Source organism: Sus scrofa, chromosome 14 (assembly GCF_000003025.6).
Source record: "Sus scrofa isolate TJ Tabasco breed Duroc chromosome 14, Sscrofa11.1, whole genome shotgun sequence".
NCBI classification, from domain to species: Eukaryota; Metazoa; Chordata; class Mammalia; order Artiodactyla; family Suidae; genus Sus; species Sus scrofa.
The window spans coordinates 49,652,253-49,671,838 of NC_010456.5; the positions used below are offsets into that span (position 1 = coordinate 49,652,253).

The window sequence follows — 19,586 nt, forward strand, 5'->3', positions numbered from 1 at the left end:
TTTTGATGTATGATATTTTCATTGCACTTGGTTCAAAACATTGGAGTTCTCTCTGTGGTGCAGTGGGTTAATAATGATCCACTTGCCTGTGGGTATTGCCATTCAGTTCGATCCCTGGCCCAGTGCAGTGGGATAAGCATCTGGTGTTGCTCCAGATGCAGCTTGGATTCAGTCCCTGGCCCAGGAACTTCCATATGCCATGGGTGCGGCCAAAAATGAAAAAAAAAAATTCTTTTTCTAACTTCTGTTGTAATGTCATCTTTGTTTCACAAGTTATTTAGTAGTGTTTTTCTTGATTTCCAAATATATGGGGATTTTCTAATTAATCTCTGTGATTTCAGTTCTTTGAAACTTGTTGAGATGTGGTTTAAGGTCCAGCAGGTGATCAATTTTTAATCAATATTCTGTGGGTTCCAGGAAAGACTGTGTACTCAAGACGGTAGTTGAGTACAGCGTTCTAGGTGTGTCAGTTCAGTCTACTTATTGTCATGGTGTTTTTCAAATCTTCTAGAGCCTCACTTCTTTTTTTCGTAGTCTATCAGTAACTGATAGAAGTATGTCCATCGCCCACTATGAATATTTGTCTACTTCTTCTTTTTGGCTGATTTTTGCTTTATTATTTTCTTTTTTGGCCACTCACATGGCATGCAGAAATTCCCAGGCACCACAGCAGTGACCCAAGCCGGATCCTCAACCCACTGCACCACAGGGAACTCCTGCTTTATATATTTTAAAACTGTTGGAGGAATTCCCACTGTGGTGCAGTGGGATAAGGATCCAGCATTGCTGCAGCCGTGGCATAGGTTCCAGTTAACCACTTGGATTCAATCCCTGGCCTGGGAACTGACATGTACTGCAGGGGCAGCCAAAAAAGAAAAAAAAAAAAAAAAAAGCTATTGGAGTTCCTTGGTAGCACAGTGGGTTAAGGATGCAGCATTCTCACTGCAGTGGTTCAGGTTACTGCTATGGCGTGGGTTTGATCCCTGGCCCAGGAACTTCCACATGCTGAGGATACAGCTAAAATAAATAAATAAATAACACGGTTAAGTGCACATTGAGATTTTTGTAGCTTCCTGTTGAATTGAGGTTTTTATAATAATAATGTGTCCCTCATTATTTGTAATAATTTTTTCTTTTAATAATTTTTATTTTTTTCTCTTATAGCTGGTTTACAGTGTTCTGTCAATTTCCTACTGTACAGCAAGGTGACCCACTCACATATACATTTATACATTCTTTTTTCTCACATTGTCATGCTCCATCATAAGTGACTAAATATCGTTCCCAGTGAGGAGTTCCCATCGTGGCTCAATGGTTAACGAATCTGACTAGGCACCATGAGGTTGTGGGTACGATGAGTGGGTTAAGGATCCAGCACTGCTGAGAGCTGTGGTATAGGTTGCAGACGTGGCTCGGATCCCACGTTGCTGTGGCTCTGGCGTAGGCTGGCGGCTGCAGCTCCGATTCGACCCCTAGCCAGGAAACCTCCATATGCTATGGGTGCGGCTCTAAAAGGACAAAAGACAAAAGACCAAAAAAAAAAAAAAAGTGTGTTTAAACTTGGTGATCTACTGTTACCATTGCTCCTAATTCCACATTTTATAGTTGCCAGTTCTCTAATCTTGTTTTTTATTTCCTTGAATATAGTTATTTAAAGTTATTTAAGAACCCAAAATAGTGTCTATGAGGATGTGGATTTGATCCTTGGTCTTGCTCAGTGAGTTAAGGATCCGTCTTTTTTTTTTTTTGTCTTTTCAGGGTCGCACTTGAGACACATAGAGGTTCCCAGGCTAGGGGTCCAATTGGAGCTGTAGCCACCAGCCTATGCCACAGCCACAGCAATGCCAGATCCCCAACCCACTGAGCAAGGCCAGGGATCGAACCAGCAACCTCACGGTTCCTAGTCAGATTCGTTACTGCTGCGCCACGACAGGAACTCCAAGGATCTGTCTTTGAGCTGTGGTGCAGGCCAGCAGCTGCAGCTCCGATTCAACCCCTAGCCAGGGAACGTCCATGTGCCACAGGTACAGCCATAAAAAGGAAGAAAAAAAGTTAAAGTTTTTAAAAGCTATTTCAATTCTGAAGTTTGACACTTTCATAATCTGGAGAGTCCTTTTCTTCACTGTCTATGCTTTTTTTGGGTTTTGTTTATACTTCCTTGTTGGCTTGTGTTTTTTAATTTAGCCCTGGAGAGTGTGTATAAAAGTTGTTAAAAATAATTTTGACCAGTTCCCATTGTGGCTTGGTGGGTTATGGACTCAACTACTATCCTTGAGGATACATATTTGTTCCCTGGCCTCGCTCAGCGGGTTAAGGATCTGGCATTGCCGTGAGCTGCGGCATAGGTCACAGATGCAGATCGGATCCTATGTTGCTCTGGCTGTGGCGTAGGCCTGCAGCTGCAGCTCTGATTCAGTCCCTGGCCTGGGAACTTCCATATGCCACAGGTGTGGTCATAAAAAGAAAAAAATCATAATAATTTGAGGCCTAGGATTCTAACATTCTGGGATCACCTTCATCCAGTTTGAGTGGCTGGGATGATTTGAAGCTGACCACCGTGCTTGTAAGAGCTGGTCTATTCTAGCTGACTGTTGCTTAGAATGAGGGTCCATCTCCAAGTGTGGTTCTGTACTGCATCTGGTCCCCAGGCACCCAAGGGTATCAGAAGTCCTGCTTTGGCTGCTCAGCCTCCTCTTCCAGGACCAGCAATCTTCTTTACAGAAAAGAGATCCAAATGTCAGGCTCTTCTCTCTCAAAGGCTTGTATTTCTCTCCTGCCTCTGAGCAGATGTTTTCTATTTGTCTGGCTTTTCTAGTTGTCTGGAGGAAGTCTGGTCTGAATTATTTAATTTCTCATTGCTGGGGCATCTGATTTACATGTTAACAGATTATTTTGTTAAAATGCACGGGAGCGAGCAGATGCAAGGACCAGATGGGAGGCTTACACTAACTCAGGTGAGCAATGCTCCATCCTTTCTTGTCATGGCTTTGTGCCCTCTTTCCAAGATCATGTGTCCATGTGGCACCGTGTGTGCCCTCGTATGGGCCCAGAGCAGGGACATGTGGTTCAGGGAAGGGTGTTTGCCCAGCGTGGGGCAGTTGGGCTGCCAGGCCTGAGCTGGGAGGATGCTGGGGTCAGGGCTCTTTGGGTCTTGGTTTCCCCATGTAACCTTGAGGTGCTGGGGAGGATCCCAGACTGGGATGGAAGAGGCAGCCCCAGGGAGCTGCGTGGGGCTATGCCCCAGGGAGCACCTTTCCTTGGCTCAGGCCAGTCTGACCAGCACCTCGGAGCTACAGGGATAACCCCTTGCTGCCCACAGTCAGATGTGAAACTGAAGCCAGAGGGGAGTCCCATGCACCCAGGGGCCCCGGGAAGAGCTAGGGACCCATCAGCCCAGGCCCTGATGGCAGGGAAGGATCCTGGGGTCACCAGAGAAAGTCCAGTCTTGAAGGGGTTGGGCTAGTGTGTCCCCAGTGAGGTGAAGAGAGTGGCAGCCAGGCTGGGCTGCTGGGGCTGCTGGGGCCACTGGGAGGGATCATGGGGTTGGCCCAGGCCTTGTTCTGCCTATTGTCAATGAGCCAGCACTGCTGGGAGGGCCTGGGAAATTATGACAGCAGAAGCACTTTGTAAACTGAGAAGCACCCTCTATATGGCCAGGGATAGTGTAAATGGCATCGTACTTTGCAGTCTGTAAAGTGCTGTGGACCTGTGTGCAGCTGGACTTGAAAGGGCAGCCCAGTGTGGTCTCCGAACTCACCTGGGTTTGGTGGCAGCAGACAGGCCACCCACCTGTCCCCATTCCCCAGTGAATGCTAGCAGAGCAAGCCCAGGTTGGGGAGTCCAGAGCAGGGGAGCCAGGCTGCTTACTCTGTGCTGTGTCCCCTAGAGCTATCCTCCAGAAACACGGTTCACCTGTGGATGCCACCATCGCGGCTCTGGTCTGCACTGGGGTTGTCAACCCCCAGAGCATGGGCCTGGGTGGAGGAGTCATCTTCACTATCTACAACGCGACCACAGGTGAGTGCACTTGGGACCTGTATGGGGAGTGTGGGCTTGTCCACAGCTAACAGCGAGGTGCCTGCAAGCATCCCACGTGCTCGGCTGCCCTGCCTGGTCCACCAACGCCCCTTCCTGGGTCCTCTTGGTGACAACCCATCTCCACAAAGCTATCCCAAGTGTTAGCACAGAGGCCAATTGTTGGTGCAGAGAGAGGAGCCGAGGCCCAGAGCAGGGCCAGGGCCATCTGAAGGGGACCATGGCAGGCAGTGAGGCCTGGCAGACACAGGACTGCCCCTGACCCCTGCACCCTCTGCCCAACTCCAGGGAGGGTCGAGGTCATCAACGCCAGGGAGAGAGTGCCCGCCAGCCACGTTGCGGGTCTGCTGGACCAGTGTGAGCAGGCCCAGCCTCTGGGCACAGGTAAGGTCCTGGAGGGGTCTACCCGCCACTGCCCCCAGACCCCTGGGGCTAACCAGATCTCCCCCCTGAAGGGGCAGCATACTTCATGGGCAGGTTGATACACCCTGGCCTGGGGAAGTCGGGGGCAGCAGCTGGGGCTGGGAAGTCCCCAGGAGGACCTGGCCCCCTGGGGTGGGGGTCTTTCCCAGGGGAGGGCTCTCTGAGCTGGGAGGGGCATCCAAGCAGAGAGCCCAGCTTGGCGAAAGACCCAGAGGGTTCGGCAGAGATGGGTTAGTGGGATGGGGTTGGGGGTGTTGCAAGGTCAGTTTTTGCTGAGCCCCACGGGCCTGCCTATGGCCTTTGTAGAGGAAGCAGTGGAGCCACGGGGGTTTGTGTGGCGAGGGACCCGGCCCTGCGTGGGCTCCAGAAAGCTCACTCTGGCAGCCATGGCTTGGGGGCCAAGTGTGAAGGTGATAAAGAGCCCCTGGGGCCTGGAAAGCCAAGGTCAGGGCCAAGGGCAGGGGGGCAGCACAGGATGGGAAGTGATACCCCATGCCCTGCAGGCGCCCAGTGGATCGGGGTGCCTGGGGAGCTCCGTGGCTACGCCGAGGCCCACCGCCGCCACGGCCGCCTGCCCTGGGCGCAGCTGTTCCAGCCCACCATTGAGCTGCTCCAAGGGGACCTGCGTGTGCCCCACATCCTTGGCCAGTTCCTGCAGAGCAGCTTCCTGAGGCCTTCCCTGTATGCGTCCTCCCTGAGGTGAGCACCACCCGTGGGCCCTCCTCAGCTGCTGGGCTCAGGCCACATGGTCCGAACCCATCCCCCACCCCTCTCCTCATCCCCTCATCCCCTACCCACTTACCCTTCCCCTCATCCCCCACCCCATCCCCTCATCCTTACCCCCTCCTACCTCCTCCCTCCTCCCCTCATACCCTATCCCCCCATCCCCTCATCCTTCATCCCCTAGCCCTTCATCCCTCATCCGCTATCCACTCATCCTCCTTCCCCACCCCTCATCCCCTCCCTACCTCTCCCCTCCTCCCACATCTGCTTTCCTTTCCCCCTCTCCTGCTCCCCTAGCCCTCCCCCGCCTCTCCCCTTCCCTCATACCTCATCTCCTCCCCCACCCCCATCCCTCAGCCCCCTCCCCCACCCCTTATCCTGATTCCCCCATCCCCGTCCCTACTCCCCATTTCACCCCGGTCCCCACACCCCACCCCAGCTCTTCCTCTGTCCCTCTTCAAGCTGAAGGGTGGACCCTCTGGGGGCTATGGGCCTTGGACAGCCAGTACATCACCATCTCAGTTCATGCCCCTCTGGGTTCCCCATGGCAGCCCCTAATTGGATGGGCTCAGGCCAGAGGGATTTTATGCCCAGGTGGATGGGGCTCCAAGGGCGTGGTCTGGGCCCTGCCACCGCCCTCTGGTCCTCCCATCTCACTCACTTTAGGCTGGCAGGAGCGCTTCTGCCCCACTCACCTGCCCTGCCAGCCCATCCACCAGGTCCCCTGGGAGCGTAGAGGGTCAGGCCCTGGGTGGACGCAGGCCTGACAGGAAGTGTGGCCTCCCTGGGCCTAGGCGACGAGACATGGGAGGCATTGGCCCACTCACTCCTAGAGCATCCGCCCCCATGTCCACCCCAGCCCCTCAGGACCAGTCCCAGAACCACCTCCCTTGGGTTCCCTGCAGAGGTGCGCCAAGCCCTCTGGGAGCCAGCCCCACCCTGAAGCTGCCCCCACCCCCCAGGCAGCTCTTCTTCAACGGGACAGAGCCCCTGAGGCCTCAGGACCCACTCCTGTGGCCCGCTCTGGCCTCCACCCTGGAGACAGTGGCCGCGGAAGGCGCAGAGGCCCTGTACACAGGGAGGCTGAGCCAGCTGCTGCTAGACGACATCGCCAGGGAAGGTCAGTATGCTGAGGTCCCCCTGCCACATAAAGAGGGTTTGTGTGCTGGGACTGAGAGTGGGGCATCCCCAGGCTCCAAGGTAGGGCCAGCTGCTCCCAGGGCTTGGGAAGGGCATGCCCCAGTCCTGCCCACTGCTGGCTGGCCTCAGACGCTCTGCGGTCAGAGCCCCCAGGGAGCAGGGCCAGGAGAGAGGGTTATTGGTGGCTTCAGTGGGTTCCAGGCCTGGAGCTGGCCACCCTCACAGCTTTTCAGAGGCCGGCTTGCCTCCCTGCACCCCAGTCCTGCCATCTCTGGCCTCTGTCCACCCATCCTCCGGTCGTGCCACCCCTGCCCACAGCCCACCTTCTGGTTCTAGAAGGCTAGGTGATGAGGGAAGCCCCACTGTGTGACCTGGGGTCAGTGCATGACACTCTGCCTCAGTTTTCCCATCTCCTTCTCACCCTAGGCGGCCAGCTGACTCGGAAGGACCTGGCCTCATTCCAGGTGGAGGTGGTGGACGCCCTGGCCATGCCCCTGGGGGACTACACCTTGTACTCACCGCCGCCGCCTGCAGGGGGCGCGCTTCTCAGCTTCGTCCTCAACGTGCTCAAAGGTGAGGTTCCCAAGTCCCCAGGCCTCCAGCCACGAGTCCAGCTCGGCTCCCGTGAGCTGAACTCCACACCCAGCCAGGCTCTGGGCAGACATTTCTTCCTTCACCTTAGCCCCCTCCTCAGACGCTGAAGTCGGGGCCAAGGGATGGGCCAGGATGGTGTGGCCCACACCAGGGGACCCACTGAGTCCCCTCCAGGTGATCCCGTCCCAGGAGCAGGTGGCTCTGCAGGTGGAGAGCTGCCTGTCCCTGTCTGGTGTGTGCATCCGGGGCTGGGGCCCAGCCTATGACAGTGCCGTGCAAGGAGGTATGTGCTGGGCTGGGGGTGGTCCTGGCCGTGTCCAGGGCTGGGGCTGCCTGATGCTGATGGTATTCGCCCCCTGCGGCTGCCACAGCAAATATCACAAATGACCAGATCCTTGTGGCTCAAACAACAGAAATGTATTCTCATAGTTCTGGAGGCCAGAAGTTCAAAACCAAGGTGTCCGCAGGGCCACACTTGCTCCGGGAACCTTGTGGTGGGTGCAGGGGGTCTGTGCTTTGCCTCTTCCAGCTCTGGCAACTGCCGGCATTCCTAGGCCTCCATGGTCGCAGCCTCCCTCCTCTGTCTGTTTGATAAGGATGTATGAGATTACAGTTAGCGTCCACCCGGATAACCCAGGAAATCTGCTCCTCTCAAGATCATTAACTTAATCACACATTTTGCCATAGAATGTAACATGCACTCTTTTCCCATATAAGGTAGTCTTCACAGGTTCTGGGGGTTAGGGCGTGGACAAATCTGTTTCAACCCACCGCACAGGATGACCCCCACCTGCGCCCACCCCCTCTCCAGGGTTCAACTTTTCCAAAGAGTCCGTGGCCAGGCCCGAGGGGAGAGTGAACTTGTACCATCACCTTGTGGAGACGCTCAAGTTTGCCAGGGGGCAGAGGTGGCGGCTGTGGGATCCTCAGAGCCACCCCGAGGTCCAGGTGAGGAGCCCCGGGCGGGAGGAGAGCTGCCGTCCCTGCCCCAGTGCTCCACATGCAGGGAGGGACCTGGCCTCATTCCAGCCAGAGGTGGTGGAAGCCCTGGCCATGCCCCTGGGGGACTACACCCTGTACTCACCGCCGCCACCTGCAGGGGGCATGCTTCTCAGCTTTGTCCTCAACAAGGACCAGAGAGGGGAAGGTGCAGCGTCTAGGGACTGAGGGGAGCCCAGGCGTGCAGGAGGGAGGACAGTGGTGGCCCTGCATCTGCCCCTTTAGGGGCCTTCTGCTCTCTGGGTCCCCCCAGTCCCTCGCTGACCCTGTCCCCTGTCCGCCCACCCCAGAATGCCTCCTGGGACCTGCTGGGGGAGGCTCTGGCCCAGCACATCCGTGAGCAGATAGACGCCCGGGGTGACCACCAGCTCAGCCACTACAGCCTGGCTGGGTCCTGGAGCCACAGGATGGGCACAGCTCATGTGTCTGTGCTGGGGGAGGACGGCAGTGCTGTGTCCGCCACCAGCACCATCAACACGCCGTGCGTGGGCCTAGGGTGGGCGGGCAGACGGGCCCCTTCCTTCCTTCCCTGGACCTGAGTCCCCGACCCCTGACCTGGTCTCCCAGCCCCACCCCTTGCTGTTCTCTCTCCCCCTCCCTCCTGTCACTGAAAGGGCTGCTGACAGGGTGGCCCCCCGAGCCAGGATGGGGAAGGGCCTAATGCAGGAAGACACCCTGCTGGGCGGGTGGCCGAGGGGTGCCAGGGTGAGAACAGTGGCTCCAGCGTGCTGGGCAGCCGCTAGAATGAGGGGTTCCAGGAGGGCGGGGGAGCAGGCGCAGCCCGCAGGTGAGTGGGGAGCCCGCCCACCTCCGTCTCCCATTCGCAGCTTTGGAGCCATGGTGTACTCACCTCGCACGGGCATCCTCCTCAACAATGAACTCCTGGACCTGTGCTGGAGGCACCCACGTGGCTCTGGAATACTCCCACCACCTGGTGAGCACAGGGCCCCCGAGGCAAGAGGAGGAAAGGCGGGCAGGCCTGGTGCTGCTGGTGGACCCCAGACTGGACACCCTGCCATGCCCAGCCTTGGTCATACAGTGGTGAACAGAGTTGGGGTGGCCCTGGAGGCTCAGAAGCGAGGCTGCAGATGACATCTCTCTGGCCTCCAGTTCCAGGTGAGCGGCCGCCATCATCCATGGTCCCCTCCATCTTGGTCAACGCAGCCCAGGGGTCAAAGCTGGTGATCGGCGGGGCCGGCGGGGAGCTCATCATCTCTGCTGTGGCCCAGGTGAGTCTGGGGGCTCCTGGCTGGGGCGGCCCTGTTGTCCTGGGAGGGGTTGGTGAGGGTAGCTGGTGCCCCTCCCTCCTTGCCTGCGACCTCCTCTCCCCCTGCCAGGCCATTGTGAACAAGCTGTGGCTGGGCCTTGACCTGCAGGCCGCCATTGCGGCCCCCATCCTGCACGTGGACAGCAAGGGCCGGGTGGAATACGAGCCCAGCTTCAGCCAGGTGAGGCCGTGGTCTGAGCCACCACCAGGCAGGTGCCTCAGGGCCCTGGGAGGAGGGGCCTCAGCTTCTGTGTCTTGGGCCAGGTGTGCTTTGGCTTTGGGGACACCAGGAGTTGACAAGCTCAGTGGGGGAGGCACCAGGCCAGTCTCGTGGCCCTCAAACCAGGGACAGGGTGGTGTCCACACTTCTGCCAGGCTGGGCTCCCCAGCGCCTTGGTTCCTGCTCTGTCTGGGCCATTCTTTCTGAAAGCCAGTTTCCCTGGCTGTGGCCTCTCAGACTCACCGTCTCCAACCTGAGCCTTTAGGGTTGTGCTCTGAGTGCCTCACTCTTGGGGGCCGCTGGTGCCTCTGGCCTTGGGTCCAAGGCCTTGGACTCCAGGGTATTCAGGAGCTTCCAGTTGATTCCTCCACCAACGGGGCTGCGAGGAGTCTGACATGACCACTGCATCCTGGCATCTGGGGTCCCCATCTTCTTATGTGGGTGTAGAGGTGGCAAGTCCCATGTTGCCAACAGCACTGGCACCAGGGCCGTTCCTCCTGAATGGGGTGACAGATGTTGCACTTGGCCCTTCTTATGGATGGAGGACCCGGAACAGCCTTCTGAAAGGCTTTGCTTTCAAGGTCCTCAAAACCAATCCCCAGAAGTACCTTCTCTACTGAAGCCTTTGTCTCCTTGGAAGTCACATTGAGGTCCCTGGTGTCCTTGATCCAGGACACAAGTGAGCCTGCGCCTTTAGTTCCTTCTCACCTGGGCACTGTCCTCCTGTCATGTTCCCTGGAGCCAGGCTCTGCCAGGGCCTCTGGAGTGGAGGCTGGAGGCTCCGGGCCCTGCAGACAGGCCGTACCCAGCACCTTCCTGTCCTCACACCCTGTCCCCATCCTACCTCCTCAGTTGGGGTCCTCAGACCCCTGCCCTGTCCCCTCCATGACTGGCCCTCTCTCCCCTCCAGGAGGTGAAGGAGGGGCTCCAGGACCGGGGCCAGAACCAGATCAAGAGACTCATCTTCCTGAACGTGGTCCAGGCAGTGTCCCAGGACAGGGCCTGCGTGTATGCTGTGTCGGACCCACGGAAGCATGGGGCACCCTCGGGCTACTGAAGGAGATGCTCTGGGACCTGAGGTCCTGCTCACTGCCCAGGTGCACCCAGGCTGGCCAGTGCTCCAGCAGGATCTGGACCCTGGGGCTGGGCAGTCAGCCTGGTGCTGCAAGAGGTGGGGACAGCCCAGCAGACAGATGGCTGGGGGGACAGAGCCCACCCCTAGAGCCCCTTGTGGCCCTGCCCTGGCCCCTCCAGCCTCCCCAGGCCTCTCCCCCAGGACTGTGCCCTGTCCTCTGTGGCTCATACCCCACCTGTGTTTCCTCTAATCTGAAATTAAAGGAGAGGCTACACCATGGCCTGATTCAGGGTCTGGGGGTGGTGGCAGCAGCGACTCCTGAGAGCACGTGCACCAAACAATGTCCTTAACACTGTAAAGCTGGGAAACCAGAGATGGGCTGGACCTCCTCCTGGACACTTGCTGGGGCTCTGCAGAGTGGCTGCTTGGACATCCTGCTGGTGGAAAGGCAGGGATGTGGCCCGGGACACCTGCCCTGACTCCCGGGGGCCCTGAGCCAAGGCCTGTCTGGAGTGTGTCCTCCATGTGGGGACAAGGGACAAGGTTGGATGAATTAAGACCTGAGACCTCCCCAGCCCCCATCACCAACATGCTCTAGCCCTCAGCACTGCTAGCATTTGGGATGAGACATTCTTGGGGAAGGGGCTGTCTCTGCCTTGTAGGATGTAGGGCAACATCCCCAGCCACCCCTGCTAGATGCAGCACCCCTCCCCCATAGTGGGTACAAACCGCCCCTGACTGGGAACCTCTGCTCTGGACCTGCAAGCCCCTGGCTGCCAAGAACGGAGGGTGGGCACCCTCCCTTGGGGGGCTCACTGGGCTGACCTGGGGATCCTGCCCCATGCCAGTTCTTGGGAGCATTGGAAGTTCTTGTTTCACCCCAAGCATCTCTCAGGGGCATCCTTCCAGCTGGCAGGGCTGCACTACAGAGCATCACCTCCCGCTCTGCCCTGGAGTCGGCCACACAGGACAGAGCACCACACACTGAGGGGCTTGGGGCAGCGCCCACAGAGCATGATAACTGTACCCCACTCGTGACTCACCCTCAGCCACCCCAGGGGCTGTCATCCACCCAGAGGCCCAGTGACCACTTGTCTAGCCCAAACATCAGACTTACGTAACCACTCACGCACCCAACCCCCTGCCCCAGATCCACAGGCACCTCAGGTTCAACCCACCAAACCAAAAGCCAGCTCTGAGGCATCAGAAATTCTCTGCTGGCCACCTGTCCTCGCTCCATGACACTCACCCAGTCCTCTTCCTCTATCTGCGTGGTTTGGCCTTGACCATCTCCTTATTCCTCTCTGCCTCCTTGCCACCACACCCTACATATTACAGTGATGATACAGTGGGAAACATATATGTGATCCTGCCATGAGGCTGCACAGAGGTCTCTTTGCCTCCTGGAGCCCCTGGAACAGGGCCATTTCTCGCTCTTCCTGAGCATCTTGCCCCAGGAGGCTTCCCAGGCCCCTGCCTACATCCCTCTTGGACCACAAGCAATGCCAACTGAGGTGTATTCTCAGCCCAGTTAGAGACACTTCCTGCCTCCTTGAACATCCTGTTACACAGAAGAAGTCAAAGCCAAGACTGCAGTATCTTTGAATTAACACTGATGTCAACACAGATCAGCCTCCACAGAATATAGCTAAAGCAGCACTCAGAGGAAAATTCATTGTCCAAAGTAGTTATATCAATAATAATCAAATAAAACATGCAACAAAAGGAGTTAATAAGGGAACATTCAGAAGAGTAAGCAAGAGGAAGGATTTAGTAACAACTGGAGCAGAAATTGATAAATGTGAAATCAGAAGAGCAGATTTTTGAAAAAGAAATAGATAAGCTATTGACTAGCCAATCATTAAAAATAGAGGAAGTATAAATACACAAAGAAATGTGAACAGGGAAATAATCTAAGCTAAAGAGGAAGTTAAAAGTACTAGAAAAGATTTCTCATTATAATTAAATTTGGAAACACTGACAAAATAAATTACTTTTGGGTGTTCCCTTGTAGCTCAGGTTCGATCCCTGGCCAGGCCTTTCACACGCTACAAGCGTGGCCAAAAAAAATAAATACATTACTTTCTAGGATGACATTAGCAGGATTGCAATACTTAAAACGCACTTGTACTAAAAACGTTGTTTATCTGAAATTCAGATGTAATTGGGCATCCTTCATTTTTACTTGCTAAATCTGGCAATCATTGACAAATGGGTCCAAGAAGGAGCTAAGATCTAGACATGTCAATGGTCATAATAAGCTTAGAACATTGCAGGAACACTGGCCTAGTTGCTCTTCTGGAACGTTTCTGGGACAAAGTGTGTCCTGCCACTAGGATGAAGGGAGGCTTCCACAGTCACTCTATCAGGTCAGCAGAGGACTAGCCCCAAATTTGGCAAAGCCAACCAAAGGCCTGTTGTGTTTGTGAGACTCAACACAAAGCACTAGCAAGAAGAATCCAGCAACACATTGAAAAGGACAGCAGGTCCCAGCTGGACTGACGCCAGTACTGCAGGGAGTGTCCCCAAGTGGGACTCACTGCTCACTTTTCACCAGACAAGAACAATCACAGAGTCGTCTCCATAGAGAGGCCCTGGACAAAATTCAACCCTCATTCTTGATTTGTAAAAAAGAAAGAAAGAAAAAAAAAAACCCACAGACAACACCAACAACGACAAAACACTGAATAAAATGTAAATAAATGGGTAGTCCCTTAACATGAATATATATCTCAAAACAATAACAACATCTGTGGGACATTGACCATGGCTAGTGTTACTCCATTACTTTACACACATTAACTCATTCATATAATTCTCCCTAAGGAAAGGGAGCTACGATGATCCCGATCTTACAATGAGGATACGCTAAAGCTCCCAGGCCATGTGTAGCGAGTGCAGAACAGAGGTGGAAACAGGGTAGACAGAGGGAACAAATGAGTCTTGACCTCTACCTCATACTCTTTATACAAATTAATTTGAGATGAATCTTATGCCTAAATGAGAAAACCAAAATAGTTGCCTGGGCAATAGTTCCAGCATCATCCGCCTGCTCTCCCCTCCACTGGCCACACCATGCAGCCTATGGAAGTCCCAAATTGAGCCAGAGCTGTGATCTGCACAACAGTTGCAGCAATGCTGGATCACTAACCTACTGAGCCAGGCCAGAGAATGGAACCTGTGCCTCCACAGAGACAAGCCAGACTGTTAACCCACTGCGTACACGGGAGCTCCCTCCAACATCATTTATGATAAAGACCTTCATTTCCTTTTGTTTCTGTTTTTTTGGCCACCCTGTGGCAAACGGAGTTCTGAGGCCAGGGATCACATCCGAGCAGTAGTTGCAACCTAAGCCTCAGCTGTGGCAATGCCAGATCCTTAACCCACTGTGCTGCGCCTGGGATCAAACCTGGGTCCCAGAGCTCCCAAGACAGTGCTGATTCCCTTGTGCCACAGTGGGAACAAGACCTTCATTTTCCTTATTGAATTGCATCAGTACTTTTGTGAAACAAACAAACTCAAGTAAACACCATCAGATTTTAAAACACATTGTAGGAGTTCCCGTCGTGGCGCGGGGGTTAACGAATCCAACTAGGAACCATGAGGTTGTGGGTTCGATCCCTGGCCTTGCTCAGTGGGTTAAGGATCTGACATTGCCGTGAGCTGTGGTGTAGGTCGCAGATGCAGCTCGGATCCCGCGTTGCTGTGGCTGTGGTGTAGGCCGGTGGCTACAGCTCTGATTAGACCCTTAGCCTGGGAATCTCCATATGCCACAGGAGCAGCCCTGGAAATGGCAAAAAGACAAAATAATAATAATAATAATAATAATAATAATAATAAATAAAACACATTGTAAAAATATAGCAGTTAAAACAGCATATGTTAAGGATTCAGCCTTGTCACTGCTGTGGGTTTGATCCCCGGACCCTGGGAACAAGCCACAGGTGGCCAAAAACAAACAAAGAACCCAGCATATGAATAAACCTAAGAAATCAATCAGCCACTGTACAAAGTCCACAAAGAAATGCAGGTAGCCATCCAGGAAAACAGTAAAGTGGGGCCCCTCCCTTTTGGTTTACAGCAAAATACATTCCAGTTGGACCAAAGATTTCAGAGTTAAGAATGAAACCATATAGGAGTTCCCATTGTGGCTCAGTGTAAAGGAAAGGAACATGACCCTACCCTTGAGGAATGTGGGTTGGATCCCTGGCCTTGCTCAGGGGGTTGAGGATCTTTTGTTGCCCGGAGCTGTGGTGTAGGTCACAGATATGGCTTGGATCCAGCATTGCTATGGCTGTGGTGTAAGCCAGCAGCTGCAGCTATGATTTGACCCGTAGCCTGGGGAACTTCCATATGCTGCAAGTGGGGCCCTAAAAAGCAAAAAAAAAAAAAAATAAAACCATACAAATGTTGTAAGAAAATGGGAGAAAATTTTATTTATGTCCTTAAGGTGAGAAAGGCCTTTTTTAGGCATGACATAAAATCAAAAGACATAGGAGTTCCTGTCATGGCTAATTGGTTAATGAACCCAATTAGGATCCATGAGGTTGTGGGTTCGATCCCTGGCCTTTCTCAGTGGGTTAAGGATCCAGTGTTGCTGTGAGCTGTGGTGTAGGTTGTAGAGGTGGCTCACTCAGATCTGGCGTTGCTGAGGCTGTGGCGTAGGCCGGCATCTGTAGCTCTGATTGGACGCCTAGCCTGGGAACCTGCATATGCCACGGGTGCAGCCCTAATAAACAAACAAAACAAAACAAATAGACACAAAAGAAAAAAGTGGATAAATTTGAGCACATAAAAATTTTAAATTTTGATGTGGAAAATATCTTAAAAGAGCAATGAAAACCCTGTGGAAAGATAATTTCAATCCATAACACAATCTGGGGCTGCTTTCTTTAATATTTAAATACTGAAATATTTAATAGCAAAGACCAAGTATCCATTAGAAAGATGTTTAACGGATGTGACTCATTAAATCAGAGAAAGAGAACTACAAATGGCTGTTTCCACATATAAAAAGTTGCTCAACCTTAGCAATAAATATGCCAATTAAAACAACAATGAAATCCCACAGGAACAAAGCAAATACCTCCAGCCCTAAGGGTTCCTCCTCTATGCTTCCAAAATCTGAAGGAAGAAAAAAATAAAATAAAATAGCAGTCTTACACAAACTCTTCCAGAGAACAGAGAAAACATTGCCCAACTTCTAATGAGGGCAACATAATCCTGAGAACAAAACATGATAAGGAAATATCATGAAAGAAAAGTAGAGGGTGATTTCATTCATGCACAGATGCAAAATCCTAAATGAAATCTGAGCAAACCAAATCCAGCAAAACATCTCTATCTAGACCTAAAAGAATTCATCACTACCAATTTGGGTTTTATTCTGATTGAACTTTAGAAAACCAAGCAATGCAATTCACTGTATTGACACACTTCCAGAATAAGGAGGAAGTCACTCAACATCTCAATAAATGCAGAAAAGCATTTGATAACATTTTTCAACCCTCGCTCACAATAAAAACCCTCAGTAACTAAAGAGACAAGGAAACGTCCTTAATCTGATAAGTTGTGGTTATGAAACCTTACAGTAAATGTCATACTTCATGGGCAAACTTAAAGAGCCTTCCTTTTGAGGTGGAAAGCAGCTTTGCTTTCCTTTCCTTTCCAGGCTGTCAGAGAAGTCCTTGTCAGGGCAACAAGGTGAGAAAAACAAATAAAAGGCATAAGAATCAGAAAGGAGGATATACAACTGTCAATATTGGTAGATATTTCACAAGCAAATTGTTAGAAATAAGTGAATTTAACAAGATCACTGAAATCAAGGAAAACATACAAATTTTGACAGATCAGTCACAAATAGAAAACACTTTTTTGAATTGAAATCACTTAAATAGCATTTTTTAAAAATCCAAGCCTAGACGTAAAAATAGAGGGACACAAGACCTCTAGACTGAATACTGCAGTATATGACTGAAGACTCTGAAGACCTGAATTAATGGAGAGTTATACTATGTTCATGGACTGGAAGGCTTAGTACCATGAAGATGCCAATTCTCCCCACATCATCTATAAATTCAATGCAATCCTAATCAAAATCCTAACAGGTTGTTTTTTTTTTTTGGCCGTCTACTTTTTTTTTTTTTTTTTTAGGCCTGCACCTGTGGCATATGGAAGTTCCCAGGCTAGGGGTCAAATTGGAGCTGTAGCTGCCAGCCTACACCACAGCCACAGCCACAGCCACACCAGATCCAAGCAGTGTCTTGGACCTACACCACAGCTCTCGGTAATGCCAGATCCTTAACCTACTGGGCAAGGCCAGGGATTGAACCCACATCCTCATGGATTCTAGTAGGGTTTGTTACCAATGAGCCACAAAGGGAACTCCTCTAATATGTTTTTGTTGTTGTTATTTGGCAGAAATTTGTGAGGTGATTCTAAAATTCATATGAAAACACCCAGGGCCAAAACTATGCTGGGTAAACTTGAGGAAGAACATAGTGAACACAAAGAACACACCACTGGATATCAAGAACAAGCTCTGGTGGGAGCTCCCTGGTGGTCTACTGGTTAGGACTTGGCACATTCACTACTGCAGCCCAGATTTGATCCCTGGTCTGGGAATTGACATCCCACACCAAGCTGCTGCATGCTGTGACCAAAAAAAAAAGCTCTTTGGTAATTTGGTATTAGTGCAAAGATAAAACTGGGCTATGGGACTGAACAGAGTCACCTGACCTCTCACAGAGGGGACACAGCAATGCAGCAGGGAATGGATCCTGTTTCAGTAAACAGTGCTAAGTCAATTAGATAGCCATATGGAAAATGACCTTGACCCCTATTTCACACCATGCACAAAAATCATTCCAGATGGTTTGCAGATCTAATTACAAAATATCACACAATAACGCTTTTATAGGAAAACAGAGTAGGCAAGTGTTTCTTAAACAGGATGCAAAAAGTACTAGCTGTAAAAGAAAAAAAAACTGATACATCGAACTATATTAAAATTAAGAACTTTGGTTCAACAAGAGACATCATGGAAATAGTGAAAATGGGGAGTTCAGCAGTTTAAAGACACAACATTGTCTCTGTGAGGATGTGAGTTCGGTCCCTGGCCCTGCTCAGTGGGTTAAGGATCCAGCATTGCTGCAAGCTGTGGCATAGTTTGCAAATGTGGCTCGGATTTGACACCTAGCCTAGGAACTTTCATATGCTGTGGGAATGGTCACAAAAAGAAAAAAAAAAAAAAAGAAAAAGCAACCCACAGAATGAAAGAGTATTTGTAGTACTTTTTTTTTTTTTTTTGGTCTTTTTGCCTTTTTCTAGGGCCACTCCCTCGCCATATGGAGGTTCCCAGGCTAGGGGTCTAATCGGAGCTGTAGCCGCCGGCCTACGCCAGAGCCACAGCAACGCGGGATCCAAGCCACGTCTGCGACTACACCACAGCTCACGGCAACGCTGGATCCTTAACCCACCAAGCAAGGCCAGGGATCGAACCCTCAACCTCATGGTTTCTAGTCGGATTCATTAACCATTGCACCACGACGGGAACTCCAAGAGTATTTGTAGTACTTATATCTGACAACAAATTCTTCTCCAGAATAAAGAATTTCTACAAATCAATTAGAGAACTCCAGACAACCCAACAGAAAATGGGCAAAAGACTTGACCAGGTATCTGGTAAAAGAGGAGCTCTGGGTGGGCAATGAACATATGAAAAGGTGCACAGCTTCACTAGTTGTCAAAAAAAATACAAAATATGTCCCCAACATGCTACCACTATCTACCCATTGGAGTAGCCAAAATGAAAGAGGGAACATGCCAAGTGTTGGCAAATATATGGCAAAATGGAACCGCCATATGCCGTCAGTGGGAATGTCAATGGGTAAACCCACTTTGGAAAACTGGTATTATCTGCTAAAACTACCACACTCCTACCTCATGCCCAGCAGTGCTACTCCCGGGAAGGTAACAAACATGCATACATCTGTAACTAAGCAGGGCCCTGTGGGGCCTCCCCAGAACAGACCCCCGCCCCCATCGTCATCAGTGTCCTCCACTGGCCTCTTGTCTGTAGAAAAACTTTAGCCTTCTAGGTCCTCTCTGAGTTCCAAAGAATAAATTTAATCAGAAAATGCAGAAAGGAAGGAAAACAGTCAAGCAAGAAAATAGTTTAGCCATTAAACAAAGTCAAGGATGTTTAGTTCCTCCTCAAGGGCTAGAGATAATATTCTTTTCTTCTCCCCCACCCCCCGCTGCTTTTCAGGGTCATAGGCTGTGGCCTATGCCACAGCCACAGCAACACTGTGGGATCCGAGCCCCATCTGTGACCTACACCACAGCTCATGACAACACTGGACCCATAACCCACTGAGGAAGGCCAGGGGTCAAACCCACATCCTCATGGATACTAGTTGGGTTCATTACCTCTGAGCCACAACAGGAACTCCTAGAGACAATATCCTGAGCCGTGTCCTTTCAGCTGTTCTGCAGATACTGACACCCCCACCAGGTGGAAGAAGTTAACTGGATGCTGCCCAAAAGCACTAGACCCCAGACCAGTTGGAACCAGAAGGTTGGTGATGTTGACTCACAATTACCTCACCAACAACCAATCAGAAGAATGTCCACGAGCTGATCACACACCCAGCAACCCCCTCTCTCATCCCCTCTTTAAAAACCTTTCCCTGAAAGCCTTTGGGGAGTTTGGGTCTTTTGAGCACCCCCTACCTGGACTCCTTGCTTGGCACCTGCAATAAATGCTACGATTTCCTTCAAGACCACCTGGGGTTGGTAGGTCAGCTTTTCTTGCTAGGCGAGTGGACTGAGGTTTGGCTCAGTAGTATCATCTGTGCATCAAAAGATAAGTATAAGAATGTTTACAGTACTAGCCATTATAGCTCCAAACTGGAAACCACCCTAAAGCAACTCAACGAGAAAATGGACAAACACATTCTTTAGCGGGAACAATACTCAAGGAAAAAAAGTCAATTACAGGAGTTACCTTTGTGGCTCCTCGGAAGCGAATCCAACTAGTATCCATGGGAATGAGGGTTCGATCCATGCTCTCGCTCAGTGGATTGGAGATCTGACATTTGCTTTGAGCT

General features: G+C 51.7%; 1 protein-coding gene and 1 long non-coding RNA gene across 7 annotated transcripts in view; one reads left to right on the top strand and one right to left on the bottom strand.

The window, feature by feature from the left end:
• The window catches only part of GGT5 (gamma-glutamyltransferase 5), a 24,824-nt gene extending 14,069 nt beyond the window's left edge, over positions 1-10,755 (top strand). For 2 of the 6 annotated variants that reach the window (XM_013983128.2, XM_013983129.2), the window contains 12 exons: positions 3,887-4,017; positions 4,324-4,419; positions 4,962-5,157; positions 6,144-6,301; positions 6,748-6,894; positions 7,004-7,198; positions 7,727-7,863; positions 8,205-8,395; positions 8,742-8,848; positions 9,025-9,143; positions 9,252-9,362; positions 10,312-10,755. In XM_013983128.2, the coding sequence (XP_013838582.1) occupies positions 3,887-4,017; positions 4,324-4,419; positions 4,962-5,157; positions 6,144-6,301; positions 6,748-6,894; positions 7,004-7,198; positions 7,727-7,863; positions 8,205-8,395; positions 8,742-8,848; positions 9,025-9,143; positions 9,252-9,362; positions 10,312-10,458 (1,735 nt within the window). In that variant the 3' untranslated portion in view covers positions 10,459-10,755. Of the gene's footprint in view, positions 1-1,927; positions 4,018-4,323; positions 4,420-4,961; positions 5,158-6,143; positions 6,302-6,747; positions 6,895-7,003; positions 7,199-7,726; positions 7,864-8,204; positions 8,396-8,741; positions 8,849-9,024; positions 9,144-9,251; positions 9,363-10,311 lie in introns of those variants that run through there. The other 4 variants (XM_013983131.2, XM_021074377.1, XM_021074378.1 and 1 more) reach the window with 4 other exon arrangements.
• Positions 9,369-19,544, bottom strand: LOC100520275. The gene is made up of 3 exons (XR_002338958.1): positions 19,484-19,544; positions 19,210-19,328; positions 9,369-9,898 (listed from the first exon to the last, which is right to left on the bottom strand). It is a non-coding gene; the product is annotated as an uncharacterized LOC100520275 (long non-coding RNA).